The sequence below is a fragment of the Cyprinus carpio genome, chromosome B20 (genome assembly GCF_018340385.1).
Source record: "Cyprinus carpio isolate SPL01 chromosome B20, ASM1834038v1, whole genome shotgun sequence".
In the NCBI taxonomy this organism is placed as follows: domain Eukaryota; kingdom Metazoa; phylum Chordata; class Actinopteri; order Cypriniformes; family Cyprinidae; genus Cyprinus; species Cyprinus carpio.
This window is the reverse complement of record NC_056616.1, coordinates 20111615-20125094: the sequence shown is the minus strand read 5'-3', so window position 1 is coordinate 20125094 and position 13480 is coordinate 20111615. Positions and strand designations below refer to the sequence as shown.

The following is a 13480-nucleotide window of genomic DNA, read 5'->3' as shown; positions in this document are numbered from 1 at the left end:
ACTCATCTGGGCTCAAACTGTGAGCTCTTTTGTCTGATTCTGCATTTGTATTGCATTAATTTGCCTCCATCTCCAGCCAGTCATTTGTCATCTGTTCTTCCTGTGAGCTCCTTTAGTCTGTCTGACATCTTTGAGCAAATAGAGGGGCCAATACACATACTCAGACACTGGGCCCTCAGTGCCACTAGCCCCTCTTCTAATGTTAGTGTGACCAAACAAGGCACGGCAAATCTGGCAATGGAATCAGATAATCACCAACCTGTGAAGAGCTTCCCAATCCACATCCATACCGCAGCTCTGGATTAAACAGTCTGTTTGCCTAATAATTTTAATCTGTGCATCAAGCAGAAGGATGGTGGTCTTCGAATAAACATCTAATCCCTCAGCCCACCCAATGATGATGGGCCCACAGTGATGGAGATCAACAGAAAGGTGCTTAGACAGAGGGAGTGAAAACTCTGTACTGACAGACTCTTGCCAGACTAGGAATGTTTTACAATGTCCAGGGGAATGTACACATGAGGAACAAGGGTGCTACATCAACAATTGCACATGCAAACTGGAAAGGAGGGTGCGTTTTAAGTTCACTATGTCTGGAAGGTCATCGGTAAATCCACACAACAAGAACATCATGTGTCAGCGATAAAGATAATATTAATTGCAAGTAGAGCACATAATCTACATTCATACAAAATTATGTTTACTTTATTATCACCTATACTCCAAAGAAGAGACTATCTATCGATCTATCTATCTATCTTATACAAGTCTATCTATCTATCTATCTATCTATCTATCTATCTATCTATCTATCTATCTATCTATCTATCTACCTTAGACATTTCTGTATCTATCTATCTATATCTATCTATCTTCTATCTATCTATCTTATACATGTCTATCTATCTATCTATCTATCTATCTTTCTATACATCTCTGTATCTATCTATCTATATATATATCTATCTTATACATGTCTATCTATCTATCTATCTATCTATCTATCTATCTATCTATCTATCTATCTATCTTATACATCTCTGTATCGATCTATCTATATATATATCTATCTTATACATGTCTATCTATCTATCTGTCTATCTAACTTATACCTATCTATCTATCTATCTATCTATCTATCTATCTATCTATCTATCTATCTATCTATCTATCTATCTGTCTGTCTATCTCTATACATGTTTATCAAAATATCATCCATGTGTATACATGTAAATCTATCTATCTAATTTTATTTAAAGGTTATTTGAATTCTTATTCTAGTATAAATTGGACATGTTGCGTTCATTTCTCCGATGAATCGTGGCTTTCATGTATCACCTTCTCTCTGATGCCAGTCACCACCCCTTTGTCAAAGTGCGAACAACTGAGGGTCTCAGAGGTGCATATAAGGACGGGCCGCTGTCAAAGCAGAATCATCTCAGCCCGAGAACAGCAGCAAAGACTCCGAATCTCTCCAGCACCTTCACGTGGAAGATGTCTTCAATCCGTGCCGCGTGCCTCCTTTGCGCAGCACTTTTCGCAATGGTGAAGGGTTTCACCCACGAAGACATGAAAGACGCTCTGCTGAAGAAACTGGGACTTAGTGAAGTTCCGAAAATTCACAAGCGGGATCTGGAGAACCTTGTGATTCCAAGGCACATCAAGAACAAATATGTTTCCATGCTGAAACTGCACCACGCAAGAAAACGCCGCTCGCTTCCGAGTTTAGCCGGCATACTGAGGGGAATCCCTGGAAATGCAGGTAAGATTGATACGCAAAATGAAAATGCACCTGATATGAAATTAAATAGTATAATTTAGTGCCGTTGAAATGATCAATTAATGCTATTATTTAAAAAAAAAAAAAGAGTGTTGAATAAGCAAAATGTAAATATAGTTTGTAATAAATCTCTGTCGTTTATTCCAGACATCTCTGGTGAGTTTGTATATTCTGACACGACACGTCAACGCGTGATGTTTGAGATGACATCAAGGATTCCGGAGAACAGTGAAGTGACCATGGCAGAACTAAAACTGTTCAAGAAAGCCCCACACAAGCGCTCCATACCAGAGAGAAAGGGCCACAGAGCCGTCAACAACGCCCGGGTGAGCATCTACTGGGTGGAACCTCTGAAAGACGGGTCAAACCGAACTTCACTAGTGGATTCCAGGTAAGCAGAAACGGCCACAGACAGTCATTATTCTTTCTTCATTATGCTAATTCCACTGCTGACTGGCGTTAAGGAACATGCATGCTAATTGTCACAACCATTATCTCCTCAGGTTGATTCCCATTCACGAAACCGGCTGGAAGAGCTTTGATGTCACCCAGGCGGTGCACTATTGGTCGAAGAGCCGAATGGAGATGCCCATGCACCTGGAGGTGTGGATCGAGGGCGAGAGACCCGGCAGTTACGCGGCAGAAATGGCCAAATGTGTCCGTTTCACAACTCAAGATCCAAACGATAACACTCTTGGAAAACCTGAGCTTGTTCTTTACACCCTCAACCTCGAGGAGTTTGGGTAAGCGTGGCTTCTTTTCAAAGCAGCATAATGCTAATAAACATTTATTTATTTATTTATTTTTTATTTACTTTACTGGAGTAGGCTACCTTGTATTATACACATAAATGTCTTAAATAGCCTATATTCAGTTAAATATATTCAAATATGTTTTTGTTTCCTTGAATTAGGCTACTTTTAATCATAATTTTTTGGTTATTTATTTATTTAAACTTTATATATAATTCTTACAAATAAAAATGTGTTTCATTTAAAACGTACACTATGTTAATAGCCTATTCTCTTATATTATTTACGTTGCAGGTCTAGTGGAGACTGTGAAACCAACAAAGACAGTGAAATGTGCTGCAGGGAAAAATACTTCATCAATTTCCGAGCCTTGACTTGGACCCAGTACTGGATCATCGAACCATCCGGGTATCAGGCGTTCCGGTGTAACGGCGGCTGCCGGCAGCCCAAGCGCAACTACGGTTACGGAGAGAGGAAGTGCGCGGTTGTGGAAAGCGCGCCGCTACCGATGATGTATTTAGTGAAAAAGGGAGATTATACTGAAATTGAGGTCGCGGAGTTCCCAAATATGATTGTAGAAAAGTGTGGATGCGCAATGGATAATATTTCAGTTGTATAAATATGCTATTTGCCATCAACCACGTGACGCAACGTACTTAAAAGCTAAAGTTATAAGGCTAAGAAAGGGTGTTGGCAACTTAACCCTTATTGAGATACCTCAAGCACTTTGTATAAATTTGTAAATATTGCTAAATTGATATGCATATATTTTTGCATTTGTATATGATGCCATATGAAGTGACAGACTGATTTGTAGATGTTATATTTTGAGCAGTAAATAGAATGGTTTGTTGTATACGTTAACATGTTGACTGAATATAAAGGAAACTATTTTTCACTGAAGTGATTTTACTTGGTTCTGTTGAACACAAAAGACATTTTGAAGAATGTTGCTACCCAGAAAAGTGCTGGTAGCCATTGACTTTCATTGTGTGGAGAAAAAGAAAAAAAAATGCTGTCGAAGTCAATGGGGACCAGCAGTGTTTGGCAAAGATTTTCAAACTATTCCTTTAAATAATTACTATACAGTTATAGTTATAACTACTAAGTGATACTAATGGAATGTTTGTATTTAGGGAAGAATTCTGGGAGGAAACACAATGATTTATCTCAGAGGTTTATTACATTATTTAATGACATTTCCTTACATCGTGAAACACTTTGAACATTCATCATTAAAAATAAAAGCCAAAATACAAACATCATAAACCATACCACCTGCCATCTCTCAAGAACACATAATGCCATAATTTTAGTACAATTTATTAAAGAAATGTTTCATCCTCAAAATAGCGTATCTTGCACAAGCAACGTCTGTGTAGTAAAACAATAGTCACAAATCTCTCATGCCATGCTATCCAATTAAAAATCACTTATTCTATTAAAGGACAGGGTCATTATCTCATCCCACAGGAAATCATTTACAGAAAAAAAACATTTCCTGACTTAAGTTACTTCTACTTCAATTTAAATGGTATACAGTTCAACAAAATATTCCACTTAAACTATTACATCATGATAAAATACACCAATTTTAAGTCAAAAATAGCTGCCCTTTTTACTTTGGCCATTTGGCACTTTATAAGAAATATATTCGTTCAAACAAATCAAGGGCCTGGCTTGATGAAAATCAGGATGTCTCGCTGATGGGATCATGGGGTATGTGTGATATTGTTGCTGTCTGAATGATGAGGTTATGTAAATTGAGAAAATCCATACCAGAGTTAGTGAATCCAATATGAAATTCTGCTATTTCCCCAAAGCTCACTCCATGTAACATTAATAATGCATTTGAGAATTTAACATATAAAAGAACTTGCTTATTTGCTGGCTGTTAGATCTAAAATGGTTTTCAAGGCCACCATTTGACAAATGAATCCCAAAGGAAACTTTTTGGGACATTTCCTGCAGTAAAATGGTCTAAATATTGTTCTATAATGTAATTTTAACGTACACCAGATACAGGTTATTTGCATTCTTACACAGATTAATATAGCAGTCACTCGGTTAAAACAATACTATTTGCATTAAATATTTTGCAAAGCATTTAAAAAAAAAAAAAAAAAAAAAAAAAAGCATTGCCACAAAAAGTTACTCGGGATAAACACTAGTACTAGTAATCTTAGTGCACCTTCGTTAGAACAATCAAGTGCTTAACTTCATGAATGTTTCATTGTGGCTTCTCTTAGTTTCTCAGATGACAAATTAATAAATTTATGCAGTGCAAAAAAACCATTATAAAGTAACTGACTAAATTGGTTTAAAAATCTTTCCACTGTATGCCCTACAAGACAAAGGCAATAAAGTATTGTCTGATGGTGCTGAATTAAGAGACAAATCTGATTGACATTCAAAGGCTCTTTGAAATGGATTGTTCAAGATATCAGTCAAAAGCCATAAAAGGTCATAGAAAAGCAAGCACATCATTTATTGCAAACCTATGATGTAACTGTTACAGTCTGGGCTAACAAACAAAGAATAACTTGAACCTGTAAAAAGTAAATATTTTTTCACTCCTCCACTGAACATGAAGGGCAGAGTTGCTGTGTAAATGTGAATGATTATTGACAAAAGCTTCTAAAAGATTAAGGTTCACAGGGATTTTTAAACACTAAGTTTTACACAAAAAACTTAAAAATTAATAATTTACATTGAGTAAAAATGACATTTTACAGAATAAAATTCACAACCCTGAAATTCAAAGCATCCCTCAAACAAGACAAATGCTGGGATTCCTGATATAACAGTATATCAAAGCTGTGATACAAAATAAAAGGGGGAGGAAATACATTTGACAAAAATCTGAGAGAGTGAAGCAAGCACACATCTATGTAGAACGTAGAATGTTCACTTCAGTAGGCGGAATGTTTGTTTGCCACTTGCTTCTCTTATTTAAAAATGGACTTTCTTTAAAAATTATAATAAACAAGGACCATAAAAGTGGATGGTTATTCAGTGGCTGTGCATTTCAGCACGCAAGAGGCCATGAGTCTTTAATACAAATGCGCACTTAGTAATATCCTGGGTGGTACTGTTGATTCCATGGCTTCTGGTTCCAGAACTAAAGGGTCAAAGAAAGTTTCATCAGTTAAATGGACTACAATTTGATTTTGTTATATAGTAATCATAATATAATAGCCAATCTTATGATTTTGAATAAGTTTGAGTTCTCATTGGACGTTTATGTAATGTATGGCTTATCTGTGACCCTTTAAAATAAAGTAGCTTTCTCATTGAGACACATAATAGCTGTACATACCCCTTGTTGCCAGCTCTGGTTGAAGGCTTGGGCAAAAGATCCATTTTTATTGCCAAAACCACCACGATTCTGCTGATGGCCTCCTCTGCCATGGAACTTCTATGAATGTGAAAACTCAATATTACTCTCCTAGTCAAAGTCAAATGGAGGGTTCAGTAGCATTTAAAAGTTTAGTGTCAGTAAGAGCTATTTAAAAATACTAAAGTAATGCTAATTGCTACTTTTGAGAATGTTCTCAGAACTGTAAAAAAAAAAAAAAAAAAAAAAAAAAAAATCTGAATTATGAGATTGCAACTCAAGAATTCTGACTTTCCTTGCGATTTGGATTTACATCACAATTAATTTTTTTGTTCTGAAATACGAAATGTGCTGTGATTGGTTAGCTGGGCCAGTGTGTGTTGTAATTGGCAGCTCTCTGCGCCTGTTCGGAAAATGTCATGCCCCTTATCATAGCCGCCTGCTGTGAGCTTCAGTGTAAATATTGCTCAAAATTAAATCAATTTGAGCGCGATTGTAACCACTCTAAGTTCGTCTGCCTTGAGAAAGACAGCCTGTCTCTGACATAGTGATAACACTCGTTGCCTTCTCTAGTGCAGCTCAACCAGGTCTTGTCCCATTCGTTGATATTTGTGATATCACAAATCCCGGAAAATATGTGTTGTAGTCCAAACAAGTCGTTCGCTGTAGTTTTTGAAAAGTGATCTCTGTTAAATAAAATATCTCCTTTTGAATTGGACTTTGAGCTTTGTAACTTTGCAAATCTTTTTTATGCTCAAACAGCAACATTACAGTTATAAATTCAAGTTGAAAAAGTGAAAAAGCATAATAGGATCCCTTTAAGTGCCAAAAATCAGCATATTGTTTTCAGAAGGGTCACGTGACACTGTAAACTGGCTTTGCTATCATAGGAATAAATTACATTTTAAAATACATTCAAATAACATTCACTTTTTTACTGATTAACTGTTATTAATTATCATTTTTACTGTATTTTTAATCAGATAAATTTAGATTTATTTTTCAAAAAGATTGAAAATAAATATATATTGCCAACCCCAAACTATTGAACAGTAGTGTACTTTGTTACAAAAGATACAAACTAACCTGCTGGAAGTGTCCTCTGTTGTTGGGTCCGCCACGGTGCATGTTACCTCTGTGTGCAGGCCCTCCGCGGCCCATTGGTCCACCTCTGCCGCCTCTAATGTGCCCACCCCTGGGGCTCATTCCCCGGTTGGGCATTCCACCGGACCCACCTCGGCTATGGAACCCTCCTCGGAAGACAGGGGGCGGCGGCGGTGGTCGCATGTAGCCACGCGGGTGACGGTTAAAACCTCGATGTGGTACTGGTACTAGAAAGAGAAAATACAAGGTATAATTCTCAGAGTATATTTACCATGACAGCCCACTAAAAAAATTAATTAAAAACTTACATCCTCTGAAGTTTCCACGGGGCTGAAATCCACCTCTGCCTCCACGTGGGCCTGGACCACCACCTCTACTGAACTGGTTCTTAGGCCCTTTGCCTCGTCCACCTCCCTTTTTGGGGGTTATGGTGCCCTGATTTGGTTTCTTTTCGGGTGGCAAAGCATTTTTACTCTCTTCCTTGTACTGCTCCAAGAGCTTGATGGCCTCCTCCTTCTGCAGTTCCACATAGGTGACCTCTGAGAAGCAGTCTCCTACCTCTGGCAACGTGTAGATACCTGTAGAGAGGAAAAACAATCTTTTGTATTCCTGGCATTCCTACTTTGTGTGCCAGGCTAGTTTTTATTTCATTTAAACTATGAAGTTTTGGACTACCAGAAGAAAAACCAGAAAGTGCAATGGTGAAATGACATCACGTCTTGCCTTTCATTTTCAGAACGGCATGCTCAGGTACATCTTTGCCATCGGTTTCTGCTTTCTTCTGTGTTCTCTCCTTGAAGGCCTCATCTGTTGGGAAGACCACTACAGCTTTGCGTTGGAAGCCAGCAAACAGGCACATCTTCCTTTTCTGGGCCGGTGCAGACACGTTTGTCTGATCCAAGATGTAGTTTCTCTTTTTGCGGGCGGCAATTTCAATAAACTTGCCCAGGAACAAAGGAGCACGCTGAGAGATGGCCGAGAGCTTCGCTGTGTCTTTGTTTTGCCTCTTCATGCTGTCAATCTGCAAGTCAAAAAAGTGAGATTAGACAAGAAAATAAGATTCAGACATAGAAGATAAAAAGTTTTAAAGAAGAATGTTTCTCACCATCATCTTCTCCAAGATGGTGTTGGTCCCGAGGACGTTGAACTTGCCAGGGTTCTCTTCAACGTGTTTATTTACCCAAGCAGTTTTTCCAGATCCAGGAAGGCCGACCATGACGATCACCTTGAAAACAACATAGTGATTACAATCATGTCAAATTTTCATTTTGGGATGGAGTATCCCTTTAAATGAAGCCTCTTATGCTGACCAAGGCTTTTGATTATACTATCCTATTCTATTTGAAAATCTAAATAGATTCCTGTGATGGTAAAGCAGAACTGTCAGCAGCCTTTACTCCAGTCTTCAGTGGCACATGATGCTTCAGAAATCATTCTAATATGCTGATTTGGTGCTCAGGAAACATTTTATATTACTGTTAATCAGGGATGCCAGGTTTTCACAACAAAACCTGCCCAATTGCTACTCAAACCTAGCCCAATCACGTTCTGGGGGTTAAAATACAGATTCTTTGGCAGGGTTCCCCTGGTAAAATTTGCATTCCAGGGGCTAAATATCACATTATTGAAATGAAAAATGTGAAAAACAACACGCTTAATATCTTTATGGAAACATTTGAGTATTTTCCGATGAATAGAAAGTTCAAAAGAACAGTATTTATTTAAAATATACATTTTTCATAAGATTATAAATTTATATTTGATAAGTACTAACTTCATAAAAAAAACTTTTGAACAATAGGGTATATTCATGTTTCAATGTTTATAAAATGAAAAAAAAAAAAGGGGGGAAAAGTACCTCGCAATCTTTCTTGGTCTCAGGTCCCTTAGGTCCTCTAATGCGCACATCCACAGGAATTTGCTGCAGGAAGGTAAAGCCCTCCACCTGAGGGAAGAATGGTGTCTCCCTCTGACCGAAATTGAACTCAACCGCACAGTTGTGGCAAAGAACATGGGGGAACAGTGTTTGCCCGGCCAAGGACTCCTTGTTGACCTTGAAAGCCACACCAAGGTCCTTTCCATTTTTGGAGTAGGAAATCTCCACCTCCTCTGCTTCAAAATTCTATGCAAGATAAAGAAACACACCAAAATACATAAGAATATGTAAACTAAAAGTGAAAAATATAATTATTGTGTGAGAGTGATGTGAACGACTTACAATGAAGCAGCCGATGACATCATTTTCATCAAAATTCTCCCCATAGTCTTCGGTCACAAAGTTTGAAGTCTTCTTCCCTTTGCTCGAATATGAGTAGGAATGCTCCCCCTCACCTAAAACAGCAACAAGTCATATATGTGTTTTAAGTAGATCAAATAGGGCTGTGCAATCATACACTGTGGTCACATAAGCACATGCTAATGTTAACCAACTGTGCTTACCCAGCAAAAGACTTCCATTAGCCAGGGACCAGCCAACATGGACATCATGGAAATCCACATTTTTGCTATTTAAATGCTTGACTGGGATTTTCTCAGTGATCTGCAAAAGCAGCAGACAAGTATTGATTCAAAATTCATCACTTCTTCATCGGTTTACATAAATATGCTGTAGTACTCACCTTCATTTCAAAGCAGGCTTTGCCTTCGTTTACGCCATAGGAGGCACGGCCACCTGCCCAAAGGTAAGCGAAACTCTCCATGGTAAGAGAGGAGGCACTGTATCTGTCCCGGGAGACTTTGAAATTAAGGTCGCAATTGTCTATGGAAACATTTAGGACAAATATATGCTTGTTAGTCTAAGAGCAAATTAATATGATTATTAAAAAGTTCACTACACATTTAGTCAACGTGCTTCTGAACTAAAGCACTCACATGGATCCAGGCAGGCCAGGGTGTCGTCAAACTCTTCATCTTGTTCCTCAAGAGGTGGCAGAGGAGACTTGGACCTGAAATACAGTTAATAAGCCATTAATGCCATGGGTGAAGCAGGAATGTGATGGACTGGCATGCTTCCCATATCGAGGTGAGATCCTTCCTCAAAGCCACAGGAGTGTCAACTGTAGATTTACAATACCTTACACTGGCTGCTCACAACATCTTATACTGTTATGTGAATGCAAAATTCACCATCATTGCTTACCAGTTCACCCCACGATGAAGCCTGAAAGAAACTTGTTGGTAAAATAGAAAGCAGCAATGTTGTGTTATATCGAAAGAGTGTTGCCCTTTCCAATTTATCAGGTAAAGGTCTGAAAAGGTCAAAGAGTATTTTTCATCTTTATATCTACATGCAGATCTTCCTGGAAAGGTCAAAACCATCTAAAGTTCTTACTGCTGTTTCGGTCTTTAATACAAACTTTAAAATTTGTTCCAGATTATATTTTCTATTCAGCATAATCTCTGAAAATTCGTTTTTAGGGACATCTGGAGGTGAAATCTTGTCAAATTGTTTTCTGTAGCAACCAATATCATGTCACAGATGTCATGTCCTGTAACGATGGAGGTCATAAACAAGTCTTTACAATTCTTAATGTATGGGGGTTGCCACCATTATAATGTTCTGTCAGGCCCCATAAATTCAAGTAACGACCCTGCCTGGAACATCCCGTCAATAAACAAGTCAAGCCACATCATTAGTAATTGGGTCAGATATTGCTACAAATTATTTGGTTCAAATAATAGCTTGGGTTTTTTCATGCTTGAGATCCTCCATTAGGAATTCAGATACATTAAAATAATATATAAATGTTTGTTCCATATACTAAAAGAACATAAGTAGACTGAAACTTTTTGCAATCTAAACAATGGTTCACTATAGTTAATCAACAAAAAAAAAAGAAAAAAAAACAAACTCAGAAAAAAAAATACACTCAATCAACACACACAACTTAGAGAAAGAACATGCATTAGAGATGTAAACATATTTCCTTTTCCTTATGCAATGTGAAGAACTGCAAACGTTTGTACTTACCTGGGGACCACAAATGAAACGGACTTCAAAAGGAAAAGTTATTACAGTTTTTTTTTATATAGTTTTTCCAAATACATAGACAATAGTTACAGTATAAAAATAAACAGTAAAATATTACATTTAACCTTTCAGAATTATACAAAGAAAAAGGAAACAAAAACCACTCAAGCAAAAAAAAAAAAAAAAAAAAAAAAAAGATACAAACGACGAAGGAACATCTGAGGATTTAAACCATTTGCTTCATTACCATTACTTAACCGCCCCATTACGTCATGATACATTTTGCGATATAAACTCTACGTTGCTGGCCCTCCCCTGCCATGACAGAAGCCGCATCTCATGCTATCGTCATTGCTTTGTTCGCTGTCTGATTCGCCACACGCGCACACAGTCAGCCTGACAAAAGTGTGAGAGTGTGTGTGTGTGTTTAAGAATAACATTGTTTTTCCATCAAAGCACTCTTTGAAGTGTAGTTTCACGATCTTACTGAAGGTAAGGTGTTTTGTATTAGCCAGTAATGACCCTCAACAATGTTTTACTTTAGTTAAGAGGTAGATGAGGGTTGTATTTTTCTAGGTAAGGCATTGGCACTTAAAGCCAATATATAATATATATTAAAAGTGGCACTTCGGGGATAATGAAGGCCATTGCTCCCATCCTTACCGGCTGTATTTGCTTTCTTCAATAAATTCAAAGTAGCCCCTTCCATGTTCCTCCCGGCGTCTCTTAACACCCTTCTTATTCTTCTGATCAGCACTGATGTCTTTGTCCGCATCCCCTTTGAAAATAAAACAAACAGTAATGAAATGGCCGGACGTGTTGGACCCTGGGTTTTAAGGGTGGCCCACACGACAAGAGTGCTCAGATTCCACCAGAGTTACAAAATCAACCGACCACCTCTGATCAGACAGAATATTTTGCTTGGTTATGTTCATTATGGCATTCAGGATATAAACTGCAAGCACTGATCTGATTGCATAAACCAGATCTGACAAAAACGTGGGTGGTGCAATTCCTATTGATTGTGTTTTAACGTGCTTTTCTCTAAAATGTAATGCATTCAGTCAAAAAAAAATATACAGATTTAGCTTACTAGCCAATGAGCACAATTTTGACAACAAATAGCCGGCGAACAGCATCAACACGCACTATCCTGAACTGACCTTGCACGGAAGTAGATGGGGCCTTCTAGTAACCTGAAACGAAACTAATAAATGTCCCCGTCTTTTAACGCCTTTTGTAATTTTCCTCCAACTTATAATATTCCTAACCCTTTCACCCGCTGAAAATGCATTTCACTGTATCCCTCACTTTTTCATTGTCTGCCGTAAAGTTTTCTGCACAGCAACATGCGAGTCCACGCGAGGCCGACCCGCCTCAAGCATGCAGCGAGGCGATCGTCTAGCGAGCGGTTTCTCAAACTAGCTAAACCGACCAAAAACAATGCGATAAAGAATAGAAATCTGTTAGTTGTAGATTAGACGGTATAATGTACCTTTAATCGTAAGAAAATATCAACAATAGCAACAAACTCCTAAAGACAATAGGCTCGCGCGGTTGATTAGATTAGCTTTGCTAACACGGCTAAAAACAAAGAAACGTTCAAAATCTTAAACTCCAAACCACTAGCGCGTAAACTCAAACCGACCGGATTAGCACTTTAGCTATCTGCACAATAGCCACCGGTTAGCCGTTAGCCACATATGCTAAACGATGATCTCACCGGCTTCAAAGCGCACGTGAACGGGATAACGTTACTCCCGGCGTTTCAACACAAAAAACTCACCCTCTAATGGATGAGATTCAGGCTCACCATCTTCATCGTCGATTTTGTCTATGATCTCGTCGTCTTCGTCCTCCTCCTCCTCTTCTTCTTCTTCTTCGTCGAGGGCTTTGTCCATTTCCACGCCGGCGTCCCCATCCTCCTCCTCTTTCCCAATTTCGTCGTCCTGACCATCACCCCCGTCTCCATTTTTCTCCTCGGCCTCCATGCTCTCGCCCTCCGGCTCTTCTTCACCCGTGTCTTTTTGTTCGACCCCAACGCCGTTTCCCTCGGCCTCGGTTTCTTCTGTTGCTTCTGCCACGGCAGGTTCTTCCTCTTCGGCCAGGGCCTCTGCATCGAGCGCGGCCTGCAGCCGCTCCATGAGCTCGGCCTTCAATCCCTTGTCGGAGAGATTGCGCTTCTTGAGCTCGTCCTTCAGCTCGTTCACCTTAAGCTTTTTAACGTTGATTTCACTCATGTTTTAGTGTAGATGTGCTATAAAAAAGAAAACTAAAATATGCGATCGTTGGAATATTGCAGTACAGGGAGAGCCGACGGCTGCTTTGCTTCTCTGACTTGCGCACAGCCGCGATGCTTCTGCGTCTATCCACCGGCAAAACAATTCAATGGCGCCTAAGGTGCTAGACTCCTCCCAATGCAACAGCATCGAGGGAACTGGGCGTGTTCAACCGTAATATCCCTTTTAGATGCTTACGACCACAGAAACTAGGCTATTCATTTTGGCTCGTGAATTCAAGATGATTTACACTGGCAT

At 38.8% G+C, this 13480-nt stretch overlaps 2 protein-coding genes across 3 annotated transcripts; one reads left to right on the top strand and one right to left on the bottom strand.

Annotated features, from left to right (window-relative positions):
* The first annotated feature begins 1259 nt into the window (after positions 1-1259).
* On the top strand, positions 1260-4700 carry LOC109061100 (left-right determination factor 2-like). The gene is made up of 4 exons (XM_019078236.2): positions 1260-1762; positions 1928-2171; positions 2284-2523; positions 2827-4700. Exons 1-4 carry the CDS (start codon positions 1330-1332, stop codon positions 3149-3151), a joined length of 1242 nt encoding a protein of 413 aa, XP_018933781.1. The 5' UTR covers positions 1260-1329; the 3' UTR covers positions 3152-4700.
* Positions 4701-4996: 296 nt separating this feature from the next.
* LOC109061092 (heterogeneous nuclear ribonucleoprotein U-like) lies at positions 4997-13332 on the bottom strand. 2 transcript variants are annotated; one of them, XM_042746868.1, is made up of 13 exons: positions 12730-13332; positions 11607-11721; positions 9845-9918; positions 9592-9731; positions 9413-9512; positions 9192-9304; positions 8832-9095; positions 8079-8198; positions 7697-7994; positions 7282-7551; positions 6956-7200; positions 5852-5950; positions 4997-5653 (listed from the first exon to the last, which is right to left on the bottom strand). In XM_042746868.1, exons 1-13 carry the CDS (start codon positions 13181-13183, stop codon positions 5603-5605), a joined length of 2343 nt encoding a protein of 780 aa, XP_042602802.1. In that variant the 5' UTR covers positions 13184-13332; the 3' UTR covers positions 4997-5602. The 2 variants fall into 2 exon arrangements, with proteins under 2 accessions (XP_042602802.1, XP_042602803.1); XM_042746869.1 differs by having other exon boundaries at positions 12757-13332.
* Between the last annotated feature and the right edge of the window lie 148 nt (positions 13333-13480).

Excerpts from the sequence above, each read along its gene's own strand:
- LOC109061092 (XM_042746868.1), bottom strand. The coding sequence starts at position 13,183 with ATGAGTGAAATCAACGTTAAAAAGCTTAAGGTGAACGAGCTGAAGGAC. Across the intron at positions 9,305-9,412 it reads TAATGGAAGTCTTTTGCTGG|GTGAGGGGGAGCATTCCTAC; the intron begins GTAAGCACAGTT and ends TTGCTGTTTTAG. Across the intron at positions 8,199-8,831 it reads AGACCAAGAAAGATTGCGAG|GTGATCGTCATGGTCGGCCT; the intron begins GTACTTTTCCCC and ends GTTGTTTTCAAG.
- LOC109061100 (XM_019078236.2), top strand. The coding sequence starts at position 1,330 with ATGTATCACCTTCTCTCTGATGCCAGTCACCACCCCTTTGTCAAAGTG. Across the intron at positions 1,763-1,927 it reads GGGAATCCCTGGAAATGCAG|ACATCTCTGGTGAGTTTGTA; the intron begins GTAAGATTGATA and ends CGTTTATTCCAG. Across the intron at positions 2,524-2,826 it reads CTCAACCTCGAGGAGTTTGG|GTCTAGTGGAGACTGTGAAA; the intron begins GTAAGCGTGGCT and ends TTTACGTTGCAG.